The sequence below is a fragment of the Symphalangus syndactylus genome, chromosome 12 (genome assembly GCF_028878055.3).
Source record: "Symphalangus syndactylus isolate Jambi chromosome 12, NHGRI_mSymSyn1-v2.1_pri, whole genome shotgun sequence".
In the NCBI taxonomy this organism is placed as follows: Eukaryota; Metazoa; Chordata; class Mammalia; order Primates; family Hylobatidae; genus Symphalangus; species Symphalangus syndactylus.
This window is the reverse complement of record NC_072441.2, coordinates 145208828-145236478: the sequence shown is the minus strand read 5'-3', so window position 1 is coordinate 145236478 and position 27651 is coordinate 145208828. Positions and strand designations below refer to the sequence as shown.

Here is a 27651-nt window from a genome sequence, read left to right as displayed (position 1 = left end):
GCCCTGAGATGACATGGGAATTGTTCTCTCGGCCTGACCTGACTGTAACATGCACGGACTGCTCACCAGCTATTTAACAGGGATATTGTCCTCTCCTCTGACTCTGAACGATGCTACCTTTGCTGTCAGACAGAAACAAAAGGGTCTCTCAGCTGCAACGGTGGTGCTGCAGTGCTGTTTGCCTCTCACCATAAGCTGAGTGTGTGTCCGCTTGCCCCCCTGCTCACTGGGCCCAAAGGCTGCCCTTGAATCTCTTGCCCAGACGCACCCTGAAGGGCAGAAAGGAGGGTCTATCAGACGTCCTCCCCTCAACGTTAAACCTCCCAGTGTCACCCTGGGACAGTAGGGGAAGTAGGACCTGGCCTGGAGATGTAGGGGACCCCCAGGGGCTGAGAGGCGGGGGTCTATGGTGGCAGGAAGCTTGGGGTGCTAGAGGGTTGTGGTTGGGCTGCTGGGGCCCGGTTGGCTGCGGAGCCCTCCGGAGGAGGCAGGAAGTCAGAGTGGGACGTGGGCGCGGGGAGACAGGTGGTGGCTACGACGGCGAAGGGAGCTGAGACTGTCCAGGCAGCCAGGTTAGGCCAGGAGGACCATGTGAATGGGGCCAGAGGGCTCCCGGGCTGGGCAGGTAAGGAGCGCTGGTATTGGGGGCGCGGGCGCCGGGGTGAGAGGCCTGATAGCAGACGGCTGCGGCTGTGCGGGCCCAGGCTCCCTAGGGATGCAGCAGCCCTTTGTGGCTGGGGAGAGAAGATGGTCGCTCAAGGTCAGGCGGGAGGCAGGCAGTGTAGCTGGATCGCCTCTTTCCTGCAAAGCTGGTGGCGCTTGCCTCTGTCGTGCTGTCCACCAGCGGCCCCACCTCACTGGGAGCATGTTTCCTGGACACCAGGCACATGGACAGTCAGGTGTTAAAAAGACTTCCAGAAACCACAAAGTCCAGTCCCTCATGCCATGAGGATGAGGGTCCTGAGGCCCAGAGAGAACAAGGCACTCACTGCCCCAGTTTCTCAGCAAGGCAGTGGCAGGGCTGGGCCTCCGGAGAGAGTGATGGCCGAGGCTGTGACCACCCCGCCTGGAGCAGGGTGACGGACAGGCTGGACTCAGAGGACCCAGGAATCCTTCTGGTTTCTGGGGAAGACCCCGGTGACAAGAATCTCCTGAGAAAGAGAGAGAGAAAGAGAGAGAGAGCGATCACCCAGGGCATCCAGATGGACATGCGAGGAGTGATTTTAGCCTCAGCGATCGAGGGAAGAATCTCCTGATGGGCGTGGACTGATAGGTGTGGGGGTGTCCATCATCCGGGATGGAGCTCCAGGGTGGATGGACGTATCTGATCTGAGTCTAGGAAGTTGGAAGTGAAAGAGAATGATGGGAGAAAGGAAGAGGAAGTACTATTTTTATCCCAGACAGGGGTGCAGTTGGTCCTGGGTGAGGAAGCGCTGAACTCCCATCTGGGAAGTCACCATTCCTGCCCCTGCCAAGCGTCACGGCAGGATGTCCTCCCCTCGCCCCTGGCTCCCTCCCGCTTCAGCCCTGCCTGGGTAGGGCCAGTTGGTTTTGCTGATTCCTGCTTCAAACCCCAGGGAGGTGGAGAGAGACTGGGGAGGCATACTTGCTACCTGCTCACCTCCTCACTTTTTAACTCTGAGCCTTAATTTTTTGGGGGAGTCCCCACTCAGCCAGATTTCCAGGTTTCCCCTGCTTCGTTGGAGTTTTTCTTGACACACACTTTCCGCCTAGTCAGCAGGTCGCAGCCTTTCTCCTGTCTACAGCTCCAAGTCCTGTAGCCTCTTGTGGGGGCTAGGGAACATGGTGGCCCTCCCCGCACTTCAGGGAGGGTCATTCACCCTGGACAGGCGTGAGCAGTTCCTTCCACCCAGCCCTATGCTGACAGATGAATCAGACAGGGTCCCTTGCTCTTGGGCCCCAGGAACAGAGGCTCTTCTCAAAGAGAGAAGGGCCAAGTGGACAGGGGCCGAGAACAGGCTGAGGGTTGCTTCAGAGGAGGGGAGAAGGTGTCTCTTAAGATCTGGAAAGCTTCCTGCGAGAGTCAAGACAGTTCTGAGAAGGAGAAAGACCCAGTTTTGAGAGTGCCTAGGACATGAAGCCAAGGTCACTATCCCTGGATTCTGTTCCTTGGGTACCATGAGGGCAGAGACCTCAGAGCAAGACCAGAGGCAAAAGAGCCCACGGGTGTGGCGTGGGGCAGAGAACATGCATTTCAGAGACAGGCCAACTCAGTCACAATTCCGCTCTCCCATTTCCTTGAGCAAGTGGCTTCATCTCTCTCTGAACTTCAGTTTACTTCTCTGTAAAGAGGCAATAATCAAGCCAGGCACGGTGGCTCACACCTGTAATCCCAGCACTTTAGGAGGCTGAGGCGGGCAGATCACTTGAGGCCAGGAGCTTGAGACTAGGCTGGCCAACATGGTGAAACCGTGTCTTTGTTAAAAATGCAAAATTAGCCGGGCGTGGTGGCAGGTGCCTGTAATCCCAGCTACTCAGGGGGCTGAGGCAGAATCGCTTGAACCTGGGAGGCGCAGGTTGTAGTGAGCATAGGTCGAGTCATTGCACTCCAGCCTGGGCAACAGAGCGAAACTCCATCTCAAACAAAAATGCCTCCCAGGTTCAAGTGATTCTCCTGCCTCAGCCTCCCAAGTGCTAGGATTAACAGGCACGCCACCATGCCCAGCTAATTTTTGCATTTTTAGTAGAGATGGAGTTTCACCATATTGGCCAGGATGGTTTCGATCTCCTGACCTCGTGATCCGCCCACCTCGGCCTCCCAAAGTGCTGGGATTACAGGCCTGAGCCACCGCACCTGGCCAGCACATAGTAGGTGTTTAAGGGAGGTGAGGCACTCCCTCCCCCTGCAAATGATGCACCAAAGGGAGGGCTGTCCACACCCAAATTACGCCCACTCAGCACCTTGGCGGGCCAGTGAACCACCCATTCCCTCACACTTGTGCTGTGGCTTTGCAAATCAGCCTGTTTCCTGTATACAGTGTGAGGGGTGTGAGAACTCAGGCAGGCTGGACTCTGAGCAGGGCCATGGGATCTACTTTAGAAGAGGGTCTCTCACACAGACACACACACACACACACACACACACACACACACACGCCAAAACACCATATATATCATAGGAAAATGTATGTGTACAGATGTGTTCAGCGGCAGGGCAGGGACTACACATAAAACACAGACTACATCCTATAACTCCATACACACACCCATGAGCTGATGCCTTCAAGGCCAAGCTCAACTCAGTGAAAGTAATTCTCAGTGGGGTGGGGTGGGGTAGGGGTGGGGTGGGGTATGGGGTGAGGAGCAGGTGGGACCAAGGTACCATCCAGTAATGTGGCCTGTAACAATCAACCTCAGTGTTGATTTTAAAGTATCTGGAGCTAGGGGTCTGAGGCTGCAGTGAGCTATGATTGCTCCACTGCACTATGGCCTGGGTGACACAGCTAGATTCTGTCTCTAAAAAATAAATACGGCAGGGCGCAGTGGCTCACGCCTGTAATCCCAGCACTTTGGGAGGCCAAAGCAGGTGGATCACCTGAGGTCAGGAGTTCGAAACCAGCCTGGCCATCATGGTGAATCCCCGTCTCTACTAAAAATACAAAAAATTAGCCAGGCATGGTGGCGCATGCCTGTAAACCTTCGCCTCCCAGGTTCCAGCGATTCTCCTGCCTCAGCCTCCCTAGTAGCTGGGATTACAGGCGTGTGCCACCATGCCTGGCTGAGTTTTGTTTTTGTTTTTGTTTTTGTTTTTTGAGACAGAGTTTTATTCTTGTTGCCCAGGATGGAGTGCAGTGGTACGATCTTGGCTCACTGCAAACTCCGTCTCCCTGGTTCAAGTGATTCTGCTGCCTCAGCCTCCCGAGTAGCTGGGATTACAGGCACGCACCACCACACCCGGCTAATTTTGTGTTTTTAGTAGAGATGGGGTTTCTCCATGTTGGTCAGGCTGGTCTCGAACTCCCGACCTCAGGTGATCCGCCTGCCTCAGCCTCCCAAAGTGCTGGGATTACAGGCATGAGCCACCTCGCCCAGCTGTTTTTGTTTTCTAATTACAAAATTAGCACATTGCTGTTTTAAAAACACTCAAACAGGCCAGGCACAGTGGCTCACACCTGTAATCCCAGCACTCTGGGGGGCCGTGATGGGAGGATCACATGGTCCCAGGAGTTTGAGATCCACCTGGGCAACATAGGCAGACCCCATCTCTATTTAATTATTTTTAAAAAATACAATAAAATTTAAAACTCAAACAGTACAGAGGCATATAAAGAAATACAAGAAATGCAGCCTCCTCCAATCCCACTTCTGGGATATGCCCATCGGGAAACATCTGGTGTGTGTCCTTCCAGATTTTCCCATGTATGGCTGCTGAAAAACATGGAGGTTAAGTCTAGTCTCTGCAGGCTGGCAGACCGGGACTCACTTCACAACTCCACTGCTCATTTGTTTGTTATGAGGCCTCAGACAAATCATTTTACCTGGTTTGGGCCTCAGTCTTTGCATCTGTAAAATGGGGATAATAATAGCACTTCATAGGATTATTATGAGAATTACATGAAATAATGCAAATAAAGGCTTAGCACAGAGCTTATTTAAAAGAATCCCCTATATACATATGTCAATGCAAATAGGCATATACTCTGCATTCTGTTCTGCAACTTACTTGCCATGGTGTATGCGGGATGTCTTTCCATGTCAATACATGTCAATACAAAATACCTCATCCTTTTAACTGTTTCACTAAACCTTAGCTTGGTAAATGGTTAACAGTGGTGATTTTGAAATGTTACTTCCTGGCAAATGTTGCTGTCATGTGCGGCCATGTTGTTGGCAGTCACAGATATTTTTGATCAGTGAGCTAACTACAAGCCTTATAGCCTCCTGTGAAAATGAAATGACCCACCAGAGGGGCACCCACCTCTGTCACAGAGGGCAGGGCCAAATGCATGGGACGCTCTCTGTCTGCTCACCTCTGCGTCCTCAGCGCTAGGTCAGAATCTGGCACATAGGAGGTACCCATTAAAAATTTTTTTTTTTTTTTGAGACAGTGTCTCAGTCTGTCGCCCAGGCTGGGGCACATGGTGTGATCATAGCTCACTGTAACTTCACACACCTGGGCTTGAGTGGTTTTCCCACCTCAGCTTCCTGAGTAGCCTAGGACTACAGATGTGTGCCACCATGCCCAGCTAATTATAAAAAAATTCTTGGCCAGGCAATACTCCCAATACTTTGGGAGGCTGAGGCAGGAAGATCTCTTGAGACTAGGCATTCAAGACTAGCCTGGACAACATAGCAACACCCCGTCTCTATTAAAACATAATAATAACAATACAATTTATTTATTTATTTATTTATAGATGGAGTCTTGCTCTGTCACCCAGGCTGGAGTGCAGTGGCACAATCTCAGCTCACTGCAACCTCCGCCTCCGGGTTCAAGCAATTCTCCTGTCTCAGCTTCCCAAGTAGCCGGGACTACAGGCACCTGCTACCAAGCCCGGCTAATTTTTGTATTTTTAGTAGAAACGGCGTTTCTACTAAACCCCCAACACTTTGGGAGGCTGAGGCAGGTGGATCATCTGAGGTCAGGCATTCGAAACCAGCCTGGCCAACATGGTGAAACCCTATCTCTACTAAAAATACAAAAAATTAGCCAGGCGTGATGGCAGGCACCTGTAATCCCAGCTACTTGGGAGGCTGAGACAGGAGAATTGCTTGAACCCAGGAAGTGAGGGTTGCAGTGAACCAAGATCATGCCATTACACTCCAGCCTGGGCAACAAGAGCGAAACTCTGTCTTAAAAAAAAAAAAAAAGTGTGTGGAGATAAGATCTCACTATTTTGCCCAAGCTGCACTCACACTATGTATGGTCTCAAGCAATCGTCCTACCTCACCCATTACATTTTTGTTAATAGGCCAGCTCCTTTGATCAACAAGCAGCAGCCTAAGCCCAAAGTTCTCTCTTGCAGTGCGGCATTTCCTAAAATATGACCTGTACACCACTCAGGTGTGTGAGTGATTTTAGGGGATAATGGATGAACATTTACGAATGTTAATTTATGTGTTTTAGTGTGCACTGTTGTTTCACTCGTATTTATGTCTCATGATTCTGGTTTCCCATTTATGGTAAGTAAAGTTTCCATTTTAGGTACATATGTCAAAGGTGAAAAGGTAGCCTGCGGAAGTGCCAAAAATCATGAAGGAAAATGAAAATGATCAATCATTTTAGCCTGAAAGATGTTTAAGGCCAGTGTCTATGAAGCAAGCACTATGTTAAGCATTTTATGTTATGAGATCGTCTATATATCACGTATAATGCTCACCACAGCCAGCCTTAGATGCAAGTCTTATTTTTGTCATGATTTTGCTGATGAAGGAACTGAGGGAAGTGCAGAGGTTTAGTAAGCTGCCCAACAGCCTTCTGCCAGTAAGTCTTGTTTTCTCTTTTTTCTTTTTTTTTTTTAGGCAAGGTCTTGCTCTGTCGCCTAGGCTGGAGTGTAGTGGCTCAATCTTGGCTAACCATAGCCTCAACCTCCCCAACCTCAGGTGATCCTCCCACCTCAGCCTCCCAAGTAGCTGGGACCACAAGCATGGGACACCAAGTACAGCTAATTTTTGTATTTTTTTTTTTTTTTTGAGATGGAGTCTCGCTCTGTCGCCCAGGCTGGAGTGCAGTGGCGCAATCTTGGCTCACTGCAAGCTCCGCCTCCCGGGTTCACGCCATTCTCCTGCCTCAGCCTCTCTGAGTAGCTGGGACTACAGGCGCCCACCACCGCGCCCAGCTAATTTTTTTTTTTTTTTTTTTTGTATTTTTAGAAGAGACAGGGTTTCCCCGCGGTCTCGATCTCCTGACCTTGTGATCCACCCGCCTCGGCCTCCCAAAGTGCTGGGATTACAAGCGTGAGCCACCGCGCCCGGCCTAATTTTTGTATTTTTTTTGTACTGATGGGGTTTTGCCATGTTGCCCAGGCTGGTCTCAAACTCCTGGGCTCAAGCATCTGTCTGCCCACCTCAGCCTCCCAAAGTGCTGGGATTATAGGCATAAACCGCCACGCCTGGTGCCCTTCTGCCAGCAAGTGATTGGGAGAAACTGGATTGAACTTGGGTTGCCATGGCATGGACATGGTGAACTGAGCTTCCAGAACTGCCAGACTCCCAGAAACGTTCATAAGGCAGTGTGGATTGCCGAGCTGTAAGGAAGGCTCCATCCTAATAAAACTCCCATGGTAGAAAAAGCACACCAAGCTACCCAAGGGAGTGGACACAGTAAAAGGGATTATCAGGTACATTCATGTTACTGGTTAGGGGACTTCTACTAAAATACCAATTAGAATAATTGCTCTAATCCCTTATTTATAGCGATACTTGACTAGCAGAATCAGTTCTATGTTCAAGACACTCCCAATTTGTGAAAATAAATCCATTTTGTTTGCATACAAAATAATGCTTTTTTTTTGTTCTGTGTCAAGAGGCTACAGAGTTCATTCAAAAAAGGTATTAAGCCAGGTGTGGTGGCTTGCACCTATAATCACAGCATTTTGGGAGGCCAAAGCAAGGGGACTGCTTGAGCCCAGGAGTTCAAGACCAGCGTGGGGAACATAGGCAGACCCTGTCTCTACAAAAAATAAAAAAGTTAACTGGGCTTGGTGGTGTGTACCTGTGGTCCCAGCTACTCAGGAGGCTGAGGTGGGAGGATCACTTGAGCCCAGGTGGTTGAGGCTGCAGTGAGCCATGATCATGCCACTGCACTCCAGCCTGGGCAACAGAGTGAGATCCCATCTCTAAAGGAAAAAAAAAAAAGAGAGAGAGAGGAATTAAAGGCAGGTGCAGTGGCTCGTGCCTGTAATCCCAGCTATTCGGGAGGCTGAGGTGGGAGGATTACTTGAGGCCAGAAGTTTCAGGCTGCAGTGAGCTACAGTCGTGTGCTGTACTACTCCAGCCTGGGTGACAGAGTGAGATGTGAGACTCCATCTCTTTAAAAAAAAAAAAAAAACCAGGCCGGGCGCAGTGGCTCACACCTGTAATCCCAGCACTTTGGGAGGCAGAGGCAGGTGGATCACAGCATCAGAAGTTCGAGATCAGCCTGGCCAACATAGTGAAACTAAAATTAGTTTCTACTAAAAAACACGTCTCTACAAAAAATACAAAAAATTAGCTGGGCATGGTGGCGGGTGCCTGTAATCCCAGCTACCTGGGGGGCTGAGGCAGGAGAATCACTTGAACCCGGGAGGTGGAGGTTGCAGTGAGCTGAGATCACGTCACTGCACTCCAGGCTGGGCAATAGTGCGAGACTCCGTCTCAAAAAAAAAAAAAAAGAAAGAAAACAAACAAAACCCAGCTTGTGTGACATGGTGAGACCCTGTCCCTACTAAAAATACAAAAATTATCCAGGCATGGTGTTACCCCCCCATAGTGCCAGCTACTCAGGAGGCTGAGGTAGGAGGATCACCTGAGCTTTGGGAGGTCGAGGCTGCAGTGAGCGATGATTGTGTGACTGCACTCCAGTCTGGGCCACAGAGTGAGATACCATCTCAAAAAAAAAAGTATCACGTATTTAAAAAAATATGAAAAAGGAGGTAGCCCAGGACACATCCCTGATTTACCCACTAGAAATTAATTACTGACGGGGCACGGTAGCCCATGCCTGTAATCCCAGCACTTTAAGGGGCTGAGGCAGTGGATTGCTTAAGCTCAGGAGTTTGAGACTAGCCTGAGCAACATGGCAAAACCCTGTCTCTACAAAAATTCAAAAAATACAAAAATTACCCAGGCCCTCTCATTCACAGCTTCTCAGGTAAAAGAAAAAGAAAAAGAAAAAAAAAAAAAATAGCTGGAGGCTGGGTGCGGTGGCTCATGCCACACCTGTAATCCCGCACTTTGGGAGGCCAATGCAGGCAGATCACTTGAGGCCAAGAGTTCTAGACTACCCTGGCCAACGTGGTGAAACCCCATCTCTACTAAAAATACAAACATTAGCCAGGTGTGGTGGCACACGCCTGTAGTCCCAGCTCCTCAGGAGGCTGAGGTAGGAGAATTGCTTGAACCTGGGAGGCAGAGGTTGCAGTGAGCCGAGATCGCGCCACTGCACTCCAGCCTGGGCGACAGAGTGAGACTCCAACTAAAAAAAATAATAAAATAAATAATAATAATAATAGCCGGGCATGGCCCAGACTGGAGTGCAGTGACACAATCATGCCTGTAGTCCCAGCTACTCGGGAGGCTGAGGTGGGAGGATCGCTTGAGCCCGGGAGGTCGAGGCTTCAGTGAGCTGTGATTTTGCCACTGACTCCAGTGGCACAAGAGAGCAAGACAGCAAGAGGGCAAGACCCCATCTCAAAATAAAATAAAATAAAATAAAATAAAATAATAAAATAAAATAAAATAAAATAATAAAGAAAGAAATTATTTACCATGCCTGCTAGCCCCGATTCTTGATATTGCTTGATATTGTCATGAGGGTTCTATGTGGGCATGAATAGCTAAGGCTCTTTATTGAACATGGGCAGCTTTGTCATTAATCAAGTCTGGGTCAGGAGCAAAGGCGAAGAAAATGTTTTAAATGATTCATTTTTAAAATTTTTATTTTTATTTTTATTTTATTTTATTTTTGAGACAGAGTCTCGCTCTGTCGCCAGGCTGGAGCGCAGTCCCGGGTTTAAGCAATTCTCCCGCCTCAGCCTCCCGAGTAGCTGGCGTGCACCACCACGTCCAGCTAATTTTTTGTATTTTTAGTAGAGATGAGGGTTCGCCATGTTGGCCAGAATGGTCTCGATCTCTTGACCTCGTGATCCACCCGCCTCAGCCTCTCAAAGTGTTGGGGTTACAGGTGTGAGCCACTGCGCCTGGCCTTTTATTTTTATTTTTACAGAGACAAGGTCTCACTATGTTGCCCAGGCTGGTCTTGAACTTCTGAGCTCAAGTGATTTTCCCATCTCGGCCCTAGGATTACAGGCGTGAGCCTCCAGCCCTGGCCATTCTAAATGATTTCTGACAGGTTTTGCCGTAAGGTGGTCCAGAGTGCAACAATGGTCTGCAGTAGAATAGCCTGCTTGTTCTTTTTTCTTTTTTACTTTTTGTGCTCTACATGTTCAGAGAAACTGAACTAAAGAAATGATCCCTAAAGGAAATATAGTCTTGTCTGCTGCTTTTTGTGTTGCTTTGTTTGTTTTGTTTTGTTTGAGAGAGGTTCTTGCTCTTTCCCCCAGTCTAGAGTACAGTGGTATGATACTGGCTCACTGCAACCTCAACCTCCTGGGCTCAAGCGATCCTCCTACCTCAACCTCCTGAGTAGCTAGGACTACAGGCGTGCACCACCACACCCGGTTAATTTTTGTATTTTTTGTACAGATGAGTTCTCCCCATGTTGCCCAGGGTGGTCTTGAACTCCTGGCCTCAAGTGATCCTTCCACTTTGGCCTTCCAAAATGTTGAGATTACTGGCGTGAGCCATTGCATCTGACCACCTGCCTGTTCTTGATGTAAAGCATTGGCCCAAGAGACTCAGTCAAGAAGCTGGCACACATTTTGGACAAAATGTTCATTAAATCAATAGGTCTATAGTTGGAGGAGAAAAAATGTTAACTTAAAAAATTTTTTTAATTTAATTTAATTAATTTTTTCTTTTTTTGAGACAGGGTCCCCTGTCTCCCAGACTGGTGTGCGGTGGTATAATCACGGTTCACTGCAGCCTTGACTTCCTGGGCTCAGTGATCCTCCCACTTCAGCCTCCTGGGTAGCTAGGACTACAGGCAAACACCATCACACCATCATGCTTGGCTAATTTTTTTTTTTTTTTTTTTTTTTTTTTGAGACAGAGTCTCACTCCATGGACCAGGCTGGAGTGCAGTGGCGTGATCTCCACTCACTGCAACCTCCGCTTCCCCAGTTCAAGAGATTCTCCTGCTGGCCAGGCATGGTGGCTCACACCTGTAATCCCAGCACTTTGGGAAGCCGAGGCAGGTGAATCACTTGAGGTCTGGATTTCGAGACCAGCCTGGCCAGCATGGTGAAACCCCATCTCTACTAAAAATACAAAAATTAGCCAGGTGTGGTGGTGCATGCCTGTAATCCCAGCTACTTGGGAGGCTGTGGCAGGAGAATCTCTTTCTTTCTTTTTCTTTCTTTCTTTTATTTATTTATTTATTTTTTTGAGACCGAGTTTCGCTCTGTTGTCCAGGCTAGAGTGCAGTGGCGCGATCTCGGCTCACTGCAAGCTCCGCCTCCCGGGTTCACGCCATTCTCCTGCCTCAGCCTCCGGAGTAGCTGGGACTCCAGGTGCCCGCCACCACGCCTGGCCAATTTTTTGTATTTTTTAGTAGAGACGGGGTTTCCCCGTGGTCTCGATCTCCTGACCTCGTGATCCGCCCGCCTCGGCCTCCCAAAGTGCTGGGATTACAAGTGTGAGCCACCGCGCCCGGCCCTTTCTTTTTCTTTTTTTTTTTTTTTTGATGGAGTCTAGTTCTGTCGCCCAGGCTTGAGTGCAATGGTGCGATCTCGGTTCACTGCAACCTCTGTCTCCCGGGTTCAAGCGATTCTCCTGCCTCAGCCTCCTGAGTAGCTGGGATTACAAGCATGCACCTAGTACGCCTGGCTAATTTTCGTATTTTTAGTAGATACAGGGTTTCACCATGTTGGTCAGGCTGGTCTCGAACTCCTGGGCTCCAGGAGTCCTACTGCCTCGGCCTCCCAAAATGCTGGCATTACAGGCATGAGTCACCATGCCCAGACTCCTTCTGGTCTTAGTTTGATAAAGATTGCTGAACAGCCAACATGATCTAACCAGGTTAATAAATGAGGTCAGTAAAAAGAAAATCAAAATTAAAGCTTAATTTAAATTTCTCATTGTCTGAAAGAAAGAAGTGGAAGAAGGGGAAAAAAAAAAAAAAAACAGATGAAAGGAATCCCCAGGGCTCCCAGAACCAGCAATGAGGGCAGATTCTGGGGTGAATGAAACAGGACATTCTTTTCTCCCAATTTAGTAATCCAAGGTCACGAGTAAGAATTTCGTAGATTCGAGGCTGCCTCTGACTAGGGCATGTAATGTTCTCAGTCAAACTTAAGGCTGCCCGTGGTCCACAGAACATTTTGTGATGATTATAAAAAGGCCACCGGCCAGGTCTGCCGGCTCATGCCTGTCATCCCAGCACTTTGGGAAGCCAAGGCGGGGAGGCCACTTGAGGTTGGGAGTTTGAGACCAACCTGGCCAACATGGTGAAACCCTGTCTCTACTAAAACTAATAAAAATTAGCAGGCATGGTGGTACACGCCTGTAATCTCAGCTACTTGGGAGGCTGAAACAGGAGAATTGCTTGAACCCAGGACGTGGAGGTTGCAGTCAGCTGCGATTGTGCCACTGCACTCCAGCCTGGGGGACAGAGCAAGACTCCATCTCAAAATAAATAAATAAATAAATAAAATAAAAATTAGACTGGGCATGGTGGCTCATGCCTGCGATCCCAACACTTTCGGAGTCTGAGGTGGGAGGACTGCTTGAGCCCATGAGTTTGAGACCAGCCTGGGCAACGTGGTGAAACCTTGTCACTGCAAAAAAGTAAAAATAAAAGGCTGAGCACGGTGGCTTACGCCTGTAATCCCAGCACTTTGGGAGGCCAAGGTGGCAGGTTACTTGAGCCCAGGAGTTCAAGACCAGCCTGGCCAACATGGTGAAACTCCATCATTACAAAAAATACAAAAATTAGTCAGGCTTGGTGGCATGAGCCTGCAGTCCCCACTACTCAGGAGGCTGAGGTAAGAGGATCCCTTGAGCCTGGGAGGCAGGAGTTTGCAGTGAGCTGAGACAGTGCCACTGCACTGCACTCCAGCCTATGCAACAGAGCAAGACCCTGCTTAAAAAAAAAAAAAAGAAGAAGACCGGAAGGATGGGGTATACCCACATTTTGTATAAACAGATGTATGCCTGTATGACCTCACAATTACACAGGGACAGTCGCTGCTATTCATAGTCTCATTCTGTTACATATCCCTCTGCACACACATACTCCTGCAAAGCCACAGATACACACCCATAAGCACTGTGCTCCCTGCATATGTTTTCATATGCACAGACTTGCATTCAACAGTCAGGTAAATATATACCCAGAAACATGCATTCCAGATAGAGGGAGGATTGTCTTGAAGAGAAAAGCCTTTGTTAACAGCACAGTGGTCAAATTTTTGATGGGAAATGGACCCTACCCTGTCAGACCTGCCTTCCTGTCTCACATTCTCCTAGACCTCTCAGCCCTCCCCCTCCACCCTTAGACTTCTTGATAAAGGACGTGGGAGCCAAGCCAGGCATGTGCCAGCGATCCCAGCTATTTGGGAGGCTGAGGTGGGAGAAGTGCTTGAGCCCAGAAGTTAGAGACCAGCCTGGGCAACATAGTGAGACCTCGTCTAAAAAAAAAAGGATGTAAGGTTTTGATTTGAGTTTTGTATCTGCCAGGAACCCTCAGTGTATTATTGGGACAATCACTTAACCTCTCTTTTTCCCCAGTTTTAAAATGAGGCTGATGAACTGTATTGGTGTTTCCTAAACTCTTGTGAAGACAAAGTGTCTTTTACCATTTCCTGTTCTACACTCCCTCTTCCCCAAATGGATCTCATGATTTTAAAGTTTTTACCTACTAAGCTACATTTAGATGCAAATTTTCTTATTTTCAAGTTAAAAAAAATTTTTTTTAATAGAGAAAGGGTTTCACTACATTGCCCAGGCTGGTCTCAAACTCCTGGGCTCAATCGATCCTCTCTGCTCAGCCTCCCAAAGTGCTGGGATTACAGGTGTGAGTCACCGCACCTGGCCTCAAGTTTACATTTTAATCAAACATTTGGCTGGGCACAGTGGCTCTCGCTTGTAATCTCAGCAGTTTGGGAGGCCCAGGCAGGTGGATCACCTGAGGTCAGGAGTTCAAGACCAGCTTGGGCAACATGGTGACACCCCATCTCTACTAAAAATTGAGAGATTAGCTGGGTGTGGCGGCACGTGCCCGTAATCCTAGCTGCTTGGGAGGCTGAGGCACGGAGGTTGCAGTGAGCCAAGATTGCACCACTGCACTCCAGCCTGGGTGACAAAGTGAGACTTTGTTTCAAAAAAAAAAAAAAATTTAACCAGAGATTTAATTAAGTATGCAGTGAAGAAATAAATAATACAATTTATCAAAATAAGAAACAAAGTATAGTGGAATTTCCTTTCAGATTTTTGAAATATTAAAATAACCTAGGGGCCTCCCGGGCACTAGCCTGGGACTTCCTGGGAGCATGTAAACTTCAGTCTGGGAGCCTCTGACCACAAACATTTCTGGCATTGCCAGATCCTATAGACTTACGATTGCTGCCACAGCTCACATGCTTACAGAGGGCAGGATCTGCCACCTGTAGCTCGGGGGCCATAGGGGAAACAGTAGAGGTCAGATACCCTGCAAAGCTAGAGTTCCTCTCATCTTAATTTAACATGGGCTGACTTTTTCTCACTTTTTGCCCAGTCTTTTTTTTTTTTTTTTGAGACGGAGTCTCGCTCTGTCACCCAGGCTGGAGTGCAGTGGCGCAATCTCGGCTCACTGCAAGCTCCGCCTCCCGGGTTCACGCCATTCTCCTGCCTCAGCCTCTCCGACTAGCTGGGACTACAGGCGCCCGCCACCACGCCCGGCTAATTTTTTGTCTTTTTAGTAGAGACGGGGTTTCACCGTGGTCTCGATCTCCTGACCTCGTGATCCGCCCGCCTCGGCCTCCCAAAGTGCTGGGATTATAAGCGTGAGCCACCGCGCCCGGCCCTTTTTGCCCAGTCTTAAGTCGGGGATTTTCTGGCCCAGATTCAGTCCAGAATCTAGGACCTGCCTTGCATGCTTTCCTGGATCCTAGCCCAAGGCCTTGTGGTTCCTTTTCCCTCCCCACCTGACCCCAGCCTGGACCAGGTACCAGCTTCCAGCCCCATGGTCTCCAGCCTAGATCCCTTCTGCTGCTTCTACTGGCCTTTTCTCACTGTTGCACCCTAGTTTATCTCTTCTCCTTCTCCTCCTCCTTCTTCCTCTTCTTTTTTTCCTTTATGTAGAGACTGAGTCTTGCTACGTTGCCCAGGCTGGTCTCAAACTCTTGGCAATTCTCCTGCGTTGGTTTCCCAAAGGGATTACAGACATGAGCTACAGCACCCGGCCTTGTTTTGAGACAGGGTGTTGCTCTCTTGCTCTGTCATCCAGGCTGGAGTGCAGTGGCGTGTTCACGGCTCACTGCAGCCTCAACCTCCCAGGCTCAAGTGACCCTCCCCGCTCAGCCTCCCGAGTAGCTAGGACTACAGGGGTGCACCACCATGCCCTGCTAATTTTAAAAATTTTTTTTTGTAGAGATAAGGTCTCACTATGTTACCCAGGCGCTGGTCTGTAATTCCTGGGCTCAAGAGATCCTCCTGGGCCGGGCGCGGTGTTTCACGCCTGTGATCCCAGCACTTTGGGAGGCCGAGGCGGGCGGATCACGAGGTCAGGAGATCAAGACCATCCTGGCTAACACGGTGAAACCCCGTCTCTACTAAAAATACAAAAAAAAATTAGCAGGGGTTGGGGGGGAGGGACAGCATTAGGAGATATACCTAATGCTAAATGACGAGTTAATGGGTGCAGCACACCAAAATGGCACATGGATACATGTGTAACAAACCTGCACATTGTGCATATGTACCCTAAAACTTAAAGTAAAATAATAAAAATAAATAAATAAATAAATAAAAATAAAATAAAATAAATTAGCCGGGCACAGTGGCGGGCACCTGTAAGTCCAGTTACTCGGGAGGCTGAGGCAGGAGAATGGCATGAACCCGGGAGGCGGAGCTTGCAGTGAGCCGATATCGCGCCGCTGCACTCCAGCCTGGGCGACACAGCGAGACTCCGTCTCAAAAAAGAAGAAAAAAGAAAAAAAGAGATCCTCCTGCTTCAGCCTCCAAAAGGGCTGAGATTATAGGCCTGAGCTACTGCGCCCTTTCTTCCTCCTCCTCCTCCTCCTTCTCCACCACCACCACCTCCTTCTCCTCCTCTCCCTCCTCCTCCTCTTCTTCCTCCCCCTCCTCCTCCCCCTCCCCTTTTTTCTCCTTGTCCTTCTTCTTCCCCATCTCTCCCTTCCTCACAAAACAGCTCGGCTCATCTGAGACCGGTTCCAGGTTGCTGTTAGTCCTTTACTGGGGGCTTTTGTTGCTAATTACTCCCAGCCTATAATAGTCAAAAAGTCATTTGCAGTCACGGATGGGTGCGCTCTGGTCTAGCAGGATCTCCCAAATGTCCACCTCCCCCCAGGACTCCTAACAGTAGGGGAAAGAGCGAATACGTACCCTTTTCCTGGAAAGTTTCTTGATTTGATTTAAAATTCCATGCACATTTTGCGTTTTCCTCCATAATAGGTCATGTTTGTTTAACTTACATGAATAAGGTCAGGAAACACATGCTCTGGGAAAATGCACACCGTGACATGACTTCCGGTACCCATGGGAGGCTGAGTATTTCAGTTTAAGAAACAGGAGTCGAGCTGGGCGCGGTGGCTCACGTCTGTAGTCCCAGCACTTTGGGAGGTCGAGGAGGGCGGATCACCTGAAGTCAGGAGTTCAAGACCAGCCAGACCAACATGGTGAAACCTCGTCTTTACTAAAAATACAAAATTAGGCCGGGCGTGGTGGCTCACGCCTGTAATCCCAGCACTTTGAGAGGCCGAGGCGGGCAGATCACCTGAGGTTGAGAGATCGAGACTAGCCTGACCAACATGGAGAAATCCCATCTCTTAAAAAATACAAAATTAGCCGGGTATGGTGGCACATGCCTGTAATCCCAGTTACTTGGGAGGCTGAGGCAGGAGAATCACTTGAACCCAGGAGGTGGATGTTGCAGTGAGCCGAGATCGCACCATTGCACTCCAGCCTGGGAAACAAGAGCGAAACTCCGTCTCAAAAAAAAATAATAATAATAAGGCTGGGCACAGTGGCTCATGCCTGTAATCCCAGCACTTTGGGAGGCCGAGGCAGGAGGATCACAACGTGAAGAGATTGAGACCATCCTGGCTAACACGATGAAACCCCATCTCTACTAAAAATACAAAAAATTAGCCGGGTGTGGCAGCACGCGCCTGTAGACCCAGCTACTAGGGAGGCTGAGGCAGGTGAATCGCTTGAACCCAGGAGGCGGAGGTTGCAGTGGGCCGAGATCACGCAACTGCACTCTAGCCTGGGAGACAGAGCGAGACTCTGTCTCAAAAAAAATAAAAAAGAAAAAGGTAATGAGAGAAATGCAAATGCAGAAAGAGAAATGCAAATGCCTAGCAGTATGGTGGGCTTCTTTTCAAAACTTAAAAAAACTTATTATTATTATTCATTTATTTATTTACTTTAGACAAGGGGTCTTGTTCTGTCACCCAGGCTGGAGTGCAGTGGTGCAATCGTAGCTCACTGTGGCCTTGAACTCCTGGACTCAAGTGATCCTCCTGCCTCAGCCTCCCAAGCAGCTGGGATTATAGGCATGCACCACCATGCCCAGCTAGTTTTTATAATAATAATAAATAATAATAATAATAATAATAATAATAAGAGGCTTGCTTGAGGTGATGGATAGCTCATTTATCCCTTTTGTGATTATTACACATTGTATGCCTCTATCAAAATATATCATGTACCCCAAAAGCATTATATAATTACCAGATACCCATAAAAGTAAATAAATAAATAAATATACAAAATTAGCCGGGCGTGGTGGTACATGCCTGTAATCCCAGCTACTTGGGAGGCTGAGGTAGGAGAATCGCTTGAACCTGGGAGGTGGAGGTTGCGGTGAGCCGAGATCGCACCATTGCACTCCAGCTTGGGCAACAAGAGTGAAACTCCGTCTCAAAAAAAAAAGAAAAGAAAGAAAGAAAAGAAAAGAAACAGGAGTCTAGGGCTGGGCATGGTGGCTCATTGCCTGTAATCCCAGCACTTTGGGAGGCTGAGGTCAGGAGTTCGAGACCAGCCTGGCCAACATGGCAAAACTCTGTCTCTACTAAAAATACAAAACGCAAAATACAAAAATTAGCCAGGCGTGGTGGTGCGCGCCTGTAGTCCCAGCTGCTTGGGGAGGCCGAGGGAGGAGAGACAGAGCTTGCAGTGAGCCCAGATCACACCACTGCACTCCAGCCTGGGCAACAGAGCAAGTCTAAAAAAATTTTTTAAAAAAAGGAAATAGAGAAAAGAAACAGGAGTCGGCCGGGCGTGGTGGCTCACGCTTGTAATCCCAGCACTTTGGGAGGTCGAGGCGGGCGGATCATGAGGTCAGGAGATCGAGACCACGGTGAAACTCCGTCTCTACTAAAAATACAAAAAAATTAGCCGGGCGTGGTGGCGGGCGCCTGTAGTCCCAGCTACTTGGAGAGGCTGAGGCAGGAGAATGGTGTGAACCCGGGAGGCGGAGCTTGCAGTGAGCCGAGATTGCGCCACTGCACTCCAGCCTGGGCGACAGAGCGAGACTCCGTCTCAAAAAAAAAAAAAAAAAAAAAAAAAAAAAGAAACAGGAGTCTAGGCCGGGCATGGTGGTTCACGCCTGTAATCCCAGCACTTTGGGAGTCTGAGGTGGGTGGATCACTTGAGGTCAGGAGTTCAAGACCAGCCTGGCCAACATGGTGACACCCCTGTCTCTACTAAAATTACAAAAATTAGCCGGGCATGGTGGCACATGCCTGTAGTCCTAGCTAGTCAGGAGGCTGAGGCAGGAGAATCACTTGAACCTGGGAGGTGGAGGTTCCAGTGAGCCAAGTTCACACCACTGAACTCCAGCCTGGGTGACAGAGCGAGATTCTGTCTGTTTTTTTTTCTTTCAAGATGGTGTCTCGCTCTGTCACCTAGGCTAGAGTGCAATGGCGCGATCTCAGCTCACTGCAACCTCCACCTCCATGGTTCAAGCAATTCTCCTGCTCAGCCTCCCAAGAAGCTGAGATTACAGGCGTGCACCACCACGCCCAGCTAATTTTTGTATTTTTAGTAGAGACAGGGTTTCACCGTGTTGGCCAGGCTGGTCTCAAACTCCTGACCTCATGATTCACCCTCCTCAGCCTCCCAAAGTGCTGGGATTACACGCATGAGCCACCGTGCCCGGCTGAGACTCTATTAAAAAAAGAAAAAAGAAAGAAACAGGAGTCTAAAGCAAAGGAGATTAATTACCCAGTCCCATTCTTCCACCTTCCAAAGCAGGAGTTGGTAGGACAGAATGTGCACTGGTGAAAGTGTTTCTAAGCACTAAACTAAGCTAACATTTATGTGAGCTTATGAGAAATGGATGAAGAGCCCCATTTGACAGAAGAGGAAAAGTGAGGCTTAGGAGGAATGATTTCAGCAAAGTCACACAGTGAGTGTCAAAACTGCTATTTGAACTTAGGTCTCTAACTATGGGGACAGTCTTCTGAGTTTTGCTAATGAGAAACTTCCACTGCTCCCTGCTTCCACTTAGACCCAGCATGAATTCTCTCTCTCTCTCTCTTTTGTTTTTTTCTTTTTAGACAGAGTCTCTGTCACCCAAGTTGGAGTGAAGAGTGCAGTGGCAGTGGCAGGATCTAGGCTCACTGCAACCTCCACCTCTTGAGTTCAAGCAATTCTCCTGCCTCAGCTTCTTGAGTAGCTGGGATTACAGGTGTGTGCCACCATGCCCAGCTAATTTTTTTTTTTTTTTGTATTTTTAGTAGAGACAGGGTTTCACCATTGTTGGCCAGGCTGGTTGTCTTGAACTTCTGACTCCAGGCGATCCACCCACCTTGGCTTCCCAAAGTGCTGGGATTACAAGCATGAGCCACCGTGCCCAGCCTGCTTTTTTGAGATGGAGTCTCGCTCTGTCGTCCATGCTGGAGTGCAGTGGCTTGATCTCGGCTCACTGCAACCTCTGCCTCCTGGGTTCAAGTGATTCTCCTGCCTCAGCCTCCTGAGTAGGTGGGATTACAGGCGTGTGCCACCATGCCTGGCTAATTTTTGTATTTTTACTAGAGACAGGGTTTCACCATGTTGGTCAGGTTGGTCTTGAACACCTGACCTCGTGATCCACCCGCCTCAGCCTCCCAAAGTGCTGGGATTACAGGCGTGAGCCATCGTGCCCGGACTTTTTTTTTTTGAGACGGAGTCTCACTTTGTTGCCAGGCTGGAGTGCAGTGGCGCAATCCCGGCTCACTGCAACCTCCACCTCCTGGGTTTAAGCGATTCTCCTGCCTCAGCCTCCTGAGTAGCTGAGATTACAGGCACCTGCCACCAAGCCCGATTAATTTTTGGATTTTTAGTAGAGACAGGGTTTCACCATGTTGGCCAGGATGGTCTCGATCCCTTGATCTTGTGATCCGCCCGCCTTGGCCTCCCAAAGTGCTGGGATTACAGGTGTGAGCCACTGTGCCTGGCCTTTTTTTTTTTTTTTTTTTTTTTTTGAGACAGGCTCTCTCTCTGTTATCCAGGCTGGAGTGCAGTGGCACAATCATAGCTCATTGCAGCCTTGAGCTCCTGGGCTCAAGTGATCTTTTTGCCTCAGCCTCCCAAGTAGCTGGAACTACAGGCATGCACCATCACATCTGGCTAATTTTTTGATTTTTTTTCTAGAGATGAGGTCTCACTATGTTGCCCAGGCTAGTCTGGAACTTCTGAGTTTGAATGATCTTACTGCCTCAGTCTCCCAAAGTGCTGGGATTACAGATGTGAGCCACCACACCCGGCCAGCAACTCCAGCTTTGCTCTACTCCAAATAGGTGGTGTGACTTTAAGCATACCTCTGTGGGCCTCAGTTTGCTCATCTAAAATCAGAGGTTTAGCCAGGTATGGCAGCTCATGCCTGTAATCCCAGCACTTTGGGAGGCCAAGAAGGAAGGATCACTTGAGGCCAAGAGTTTGAGACCAGACCGGGCAACATAGCAATACCCCCATCTCTAGAACAAATAACAAATCACCTGGGTTCAGTGGTGCCAGCTACCCAGGAGGCTGAAGTTAGAGGATCACTTGAGCTCAGGAGTTTGAGGTTCCAGTGAGTTAGGATTGGGTCATTGCACTGCAGTCTGGGCAAGAGAGTAACACTCTATCTCAAAAATAAATCAACAAATAATAAAATTGGAGATTAGGCTTGCTGGTTTCTAAGACCTTTGCAGATGGGAGACTCTGTGCATTAACACTCCATGTTCCAGTTGACATTTATTAACTAATTTTGGGTGCTGGTGGCTTTCAGACAAATAAACTACAGCTTCTGCTCTTGATGAACCCCCACTCTCATCAAAGGTATGGGAGAGGCAGTAGGACCCTGGGGCTGACATATAAATCAGTAATCATGGAACTCTGTGTCTAAGTTGATTATTGAGGTCTGAATAGAATGTTGCAGGAGAGGCCAGGCGCGGTGGCTCACGCTTGTAATCCCAGCACTCTGGGAGGCCGAGGCGGGTGGATCACGAGGTCGGGAGATCGAGACCACAGTGAAACCCCGTCTCTACTAAAAATACAAAAAAATTAGCTGGGCGTGGTGGCGGGCGCCTGTAGTCCCAGCTACTCGGAGAGGCTGAGGCAGGAGAATGGCGTGAATCCGGGAGGCGGAGCTTGCAGTGAGCTGAGATTGCGCCACTGCACTCCAGCCTGGGTGACAGAGCGAGACTCCGTCTCAAAAAAAAAAAAAAAAAGAATGTTGCAGGAGACTGGGGTGAGAAGGAAGCAAAGAGTATTGGGAAGTCTTCACAGACTAGGTGATATTTAGGCCAGGTGCCTGTAGTACCAGCAGTTTGGGAGGCTGAGGCAGGAGAATTGCTTGAACCTGGCAGGTAGAGGTTGCAGGAAAAAAAAAGGTAATATTTGGGCTGAGCCTTGAAGGTTGAGTTAGAATTCAGCAGTTGGACAAAAGAGAGCATGCCGACTGGGTTGGGTGGTGCATGCCTATAATCCTAGCATTTGGGGAGGCCAGTGCAGGAGGATTGCTTGAGCCCAGGAGTTCGAGACCAGACTGGGCAACATAGTGAGACCTCATCTCTACAAAAAAATAATCGGCTGGGCATGATGGTGTGCACCTTTAGTCTCAGCTACTGGGGAGGTTGAGGTGGGAAGATTGCTTGAGCCCAGGAGGTCTAAGGGGATTGCGCCACTGCACTTCAGCCTGGGTGAGGAAGGGAGACCCTGTCGAGAGAGAGAGAGAGAGAGAGAGAGAGAGAGAGAGAGAGAGAGAGCATACGCATTTCAAAGCAGGGAGAACCACAAGTACAAAGGCATTAAGTAAGAAAATAGCATGGGGTGTTTGGGAAAGGCTAGAATAGTTCAGAACACAGGCTGTGTGTGGGGGGGTGGGGGTGCCTGTGTGTGGGTGTTTGTGTGTGTATGAGTGTGGGTGTGTGGGGGTATGTATGGAGGGGATGCCTGTGAGTGTGCGTGTAAGTGTATGTGGAGGTGAGTGTATGGGTGTGTGCATGGGTGTGGGTGAGTGTGTGGAGGTGCCTGTGTGTGTATGAATGTGTGTTGGGGGAAGGGAGAATGTGTGTGGGGGGGGGTGAGTGCGTGTGTGTGTGGGTGAATGCATCTGTGTGTGTGGGTGCATGTGTGTGTGTATGTGAGTGTGTGTTTGTGGGTGTGACTGTGTGGGTGTGGACGAGTGTGTGTGTTCGTGGGCGTGGGAGCCTGTGTGTGTGGGGGGAGTATGTGTAGGGTGTGTGTGTGAATGTGTGTCTGTGGGTACGTGTGTGAGAGTGGGTGCCTGTGTGTTGGGTGTGAGTCTCTGTGTGTGTGGGGGGGGCACTTGTGGAGGGTGAGTGTATGTGTTTATTGAGTGTGAGTGTGGGTGCCTGTGTGTGGGAGAGTGAGTCTGTGTGTGAGTGTGGGGGGTACCTGTGAGGGGTGAGTGAGTGTGTGTGTGTGTATGTGAAAGTGTGTGTGTGTGGATGCCTCTGTGGAGGTGGGATAGGGGGTGCCTCTCTGTGTGTGTGAGGGTGTGTGTGTGTGTGTGTGTGTAGGGTGTGTGTATGTATAGGGTATGTGTGAGTGTGTGTGTGTGAGAGAGTGTGTGTGTAGCAGAATGGACTGTGGAGGTGGATTTGATCTTGATATGAAAGGTCTGGAATGCATGGTACATTAAACTTTGAGGACAGCGCTTTCCAAGCACTCTGAGGAGCAGCCCTAGAGAAGGAGGAGCTGCAGGGACTCCGGGGGCTTCAAAGTGAGGGCCCCACTCTGCTTCAGGCAAAACAGGCACACATTTATCGCTTTATCTATGGAGTTCTGCTTGATTTCATCAGACAAAAAATTACCACTGCTAAAACAGGCAAATAAACAACAAAAAAGTCATGGCCAACAGAGTCACTGGAGGGTTCTCTGCTGGGGAGAAGCAAGCCCGTGTTCGAAGGAACCCTGTGTGGGCTGTGTGAGGGGAACAGCAGGGGCCTGATGGTGGACTTCGGGAGAAGAAGCCTCTTTCTCAGCCTCCTCAGCTAGACAGGGGAATTGTAATAGGAGGTGGGGCGTGCACACCTCTCCAGTAGGGGAGGGTCTGATAAGTCAGGTCTCTCCCAGGCTTGGGAAAGTGTGTGTCATCTCTAGGGGGTGGTCCTCCCAACACAGGGTACTGGCAGAGGGAGAGGGAGGGGGCAGAGGCAGGAAGTGGGTAACTAGACTAACAAAGGTGCCTGTGGCGGTTTGCCCATCCCAGGTGGGAGGGTGGGGCTAGGGCTCAGGGGCCGTGTGTGAATTTACTTGTGGCCTGAGGACTCAGAGGGAGCACCAGTTTGGAGCTGGGATCCCCTATTTTAGCTTTTCTGTGGCTGGTGAATGGGGATCCCAGGATCTCACAAGCTCAGGTATTTTGGAACGTTCCAGGGCAAGGCCCCATGATGTCCGTTGTTGGGGGAGCAGATCTTGGGGGACCCCCTTCAGCCCCCTCTCCATTCCCTCAGGGACCATGGGCTGCGGCTGCAGCTCACACCCGGAAGACGACTGGATGGAAAACATCGATGTGTGTGAGAACTGCCATTATCCCATAGTCCCACTGGATGGCAAGGGCACGGTAAGAGGCGAGACAGGGGCCTTGGTGAGGGAGTTGGGTAGAGCATGCAACCCAAGAGAAAGAAATGACCAGCACTACAGGCCCTTGAAAGAATAGAGTGGCCCTCTCCCCTGAAATACAGAAAGAAAAAGAGGCCCAGAGAGGGGAAGGGACTCTCCTAAGAACACACAGCAAGTACTTGGTAAACTCAGGTATAACATCCAACCATGCTGGAGAGGCTGAGAGCAGGGCAGGGGGGAAGGGGGCCAGGGTCTGACCCAGCCTTCTGCTTTCTGACCCCACCCTCATCCCCCACTCCACAGCTGCTCATCCGAAATGGCTCTGAGGTGCGGGACCCACTGGTTACCTACGAAGGCTCCAATCCGCCGGCTTCCCCACTGCAAGGTGACCCCAGGCAGCAGGGCCTGGAAGACAAGGCCTGCGGATCCCTGGCTGTCGGCTTCCACCTCTCCCTCACCTACTCTCTCCCCGCTCCTGCCTTCTTGTCCCCTGCCCCAGGCTTCCTGCCCATCCCAGCCCGGTTTTCCCTGATGCCCCTTGTCTTTACAGATAACCTGGTTATCGCCCTGCACAGCTATGAGCCCTCTCACGACGGAGACCTGGGCTTTGAGAAGGGGGAACAGCTCCGCATCCTGGAGCAGTGAGTCCCTCTCCACCTTGCTCTGGCGGAGTCCGTGCGGGAGCGGCGATCTCCGGGACCCGCAGCCCTCCTGCGGCCCTTGACCAGCTCGGGGTGGCCGCCCTTGGGACAAAATTCGAGGCTCGGGATTGCTGAGCCACGGCTCGGGGAGGCTGGATCAAGGGGTGGAGGGGTCTTTGAGGGAGGGTCTCGGGTCGACGGCTGAGCGAGCCACACTGACCCACCTCGGTGGCGCAGGAGCGGCGAGTGGTGGAAGGCGCAGTCCCTGACCACGGGCCAGGAAGGCTTCATCCCCTTCAATTTTGTGGCCAAAGCGAACAGCCTGGAGCCCGAACCGTAAGTGGGCACCCGTCGTGGGGGTGGGTGGGAGCAGATCTAGGGATCCCGGAGCAGGGAGTGGGCCTGGGGTGGCGGTGAAGGCTTGAAGGCCACGGAGGAAGATCCGACGACAGCCGACGGCCTTCGTTCGTTCCGCCCTGCACAGCTGGTTCTTCAAGAACCTGAGCCGCAAGGACGCGGAGCGGCAGCTCCTGGCGCCCGGGAACACTCACGGCTCCTTCCTCATCCGGGAGAGCGAGAGCACCGCGGGTGAGCGGGCGGCGGCCTCGACTGGGCGCGGGGGTGCCCCGGGGTGTGCCCGAGGGGGGGCGCAGGGTGAGCCCGAGGGGGGGACACGGGGTGAGTCGGAGGGGGACGCGGGGTGAGCCCGAGGGCGGGGCGCAGGGTGAGCTCGAGGGGGGGACACGGGGCGAGTCGGAGGGGGACGCGGGGTGAGCCCGAGGGGGGGCGCAGGGTGAGCCCGAGGGGGGGACACGGGGTGAGTCGGAGGGGGACGCGGGGTGAGCTCGAGGGGGGGACACGGGGCGAGTCGGAGGGGGACGCGGGGTGAGCCCGAGGTGGGGATGCGGCGTGAACCCGAGGGGTGCCCCGGGGTGTGCCCGGGGGGGGCGCAGGGTGAGCTCGAGGGGGGGCGCAGGGTGAGTCGGAGGGGGACGCAGGGTGAGCCCGAGGGGGGGACACGGGGCGAGTCGGAGGGGGACGCGGGGTGAGCCCGAGGGGGGGACACGGGGCGAGTCGGAGGGGGACGCGGGGTGAGCCCGAGGGGGGGGCGCAGGGTGAGCTCGAGGGGGGGACACGGGGCGAGTCGGAGGGGGACGCGGGGTGAGCCCGAGGGCGGGGCGCAGGGTGAGCTCGAGGGGGGGTGCCGGGTGAGCCTGCGGTGGGGACGCGGGGTGAGCCCGAGGGGGGGACGCAGGGTGAGCCCGAGGGGGGAACACGGGGCGAGTCGGAGGTGCACGCAGGGTGAGTCGGAGGGGGACGCGGGATGAGCCCGAGGGGGGCGACACGGGGTGAGTCGGAGGGGGGGACGCAGGGTGAGCCCGAGGGGGCGACGCGGGGTGAGCCTGAGGTGGGGACGCGGGGTGAGTCGGAAGGGGACGCGCGGGGTGAGCCCGAGGTGGGGGCGAGGTGGCGGGCCAGACTCACTGCGTTCTTTCGTCCCTTTGTCCATCCATTCATTCATTCAGGATCGTTTTCACTGTCGGTCCGGGACTTCGACCAGAACCAGGGAGAGGTGGTGAAACATTACAAGATCCGTAATCTGGACAACGGTGGCTTCTACATCTCCCCCCGAATCACTTTTCCTGGCCTGCATGAACTGGTCCGCCATTACACCAGTGAGCCCGACGGGAACCCTCCCTTGTGCCCTATCAGCCTATCTCCCCTCAGTCCCCCTCGGGTGTCCCCCATCCATCTTTCAATGTGCTCCTCCATTCCCCATGGTGGGTGAGGTGTGGAACCTGACCCTACGGTCCCAAGTGTTTGGGTGACAGCCCCACACCCCCCTGCTAGTCCACTTCACCTAGATGGGGGCTTGGAGAAGTGGGGGAGGTGGTGTCAATACGAGGCCTGCCCTACTGACAGCCTTCACCCCTCCCTTGTCCTCGCAGATGCTTCAGATGGGCTGTGCACACGGTTGAGCCGCCCCTGCCAGACCCAGAAGCCCCAGAAGCCGTGGTGGGAGGACGAGTGGGAGGTTCCCAGGGAGACCCTGAAGCTGGTGGAGCGGCTGGGGGCTGGACAGTTCGGGGAGGTGTGGATGGGTGAGTGTGGCCTCCAGGACTGCCTGGGAAGAGGGGAATGGGAGGGGCCGCTGAGGTGGTGAGAGTCCCAGGACAGCTGCCTGGCGACCTTCCCACTCCTTCCCTTCCCCGACCCAGGGTACTACAACGGGCACACGAAGGTGGCGGTGAAAAGCCTGAAGCAGGGCAGCATGTCCCCGGACGCCTTCCTGGCCGAGGCCAACCTCATGAAGCAGCTGCAACACCAGCGGCTGGTTCGGCTCTACGCTGTGGTCACCCAGGAGCCCATCTACATCATCACTGAATACATGGAGAATGGTGGGTGCTGCCCGAGTCGGCTGCCGGGGGACACTGCTGTCCCCGCTGTCCCTGCCGGAGGGTGGAAATACTTTTCTTCTGGCCCAAAGCTCAAGCAAGGAGGGTTTCTTGAGCTTTCTGGCCCCTAAAGACTCACCTCCAGCCGGGCACGGTGGCTCAGGCCTGTAATCCCGGCACTTTGGGAGGCTGAGGTGGGCAGATCACGAGGTCAGGAGTTCGAGACCAGCCTGACCAACATGATGAAACCCCCATCTCTACTAAAAATACAAAAATTAGCCAGGTGTGGTGGTGCATGCCTGTAATCCCAGCTACTCAGAAGACTGAGGCAGGAGAATCCCCTTAATCCCTGAGGTGGAGGTTACAGTTGCAGTGAGCTGAGATCATGCCACTGAACTCCAGCCTGGGTGACAGAGCGAGACTCTGTATCGAAAAAAAAAAAAAAAAAGACTCACCTTCAGGCATGAGAAAAAGGTGTATCCTCTGATCTGGTCTTGTCTGGGGGCAAGCCTAAGGTGGCAAGAATGTTCTGGAAGAGCATTCACCCCAACCTTCCTTGACCTGCCGTTCTGTTTGCCTTCTTCAAAGCCCTACCTTGATCTCAGGATGCTTGATCTCAG

At 51.3% G+C, this 27651-nt stretch overlaps 1 protein-coding gene across 4 annotated transcripts in view; it reads left to right on the top strand.

Annotated features, from left to right (window-relative positions):
• The first annotated feature begins 446 nt into the window (after positions 1–446).
• The window catches only part of LCK (LCK proto-oncogene, Src family tyrosine kinase), a 35869-nt gene continuing 8664 nt past the window's right edge, over positions 447–27651 (top strand). The window contains exons 1-9 of one of the 4 annotated variants that reach the window (XM_055255536.2): positions 447–625; positions 23886–23995; positions 24298–24379; positions 24545–24635; positions 24873–24971; positions 25120–25223; positions 26162–26311; positions 26585–26737; positions 26855–27034. In XM_055255536.2, the coding sequence (XP_055111511.1) occupies positions 23891–23995; positions 24298–24379; positions 24545–24635; positions 24873–24971; positions 25120–25223; positions 26162–26311; positions 26585–26737; positions 26855–27034 (964 nt within the window). In that variant the 5' untranslated portion in view covers positions 447–625; positions 23886–23890. Of the gene's footprint in view, positions 626–23885; positions 23996–24297; positions 24636–24872; positions 24972–25119; positions 25224–26161; positions 26312–26584; positions 26738–26854; positions 27035–27651 lie in introns of all 4 variants that reach the window. The other 3 variants (XM_063627963.1, XM_055255537.2, XM_055255535.2) reach the window with 3 other exon arrangements.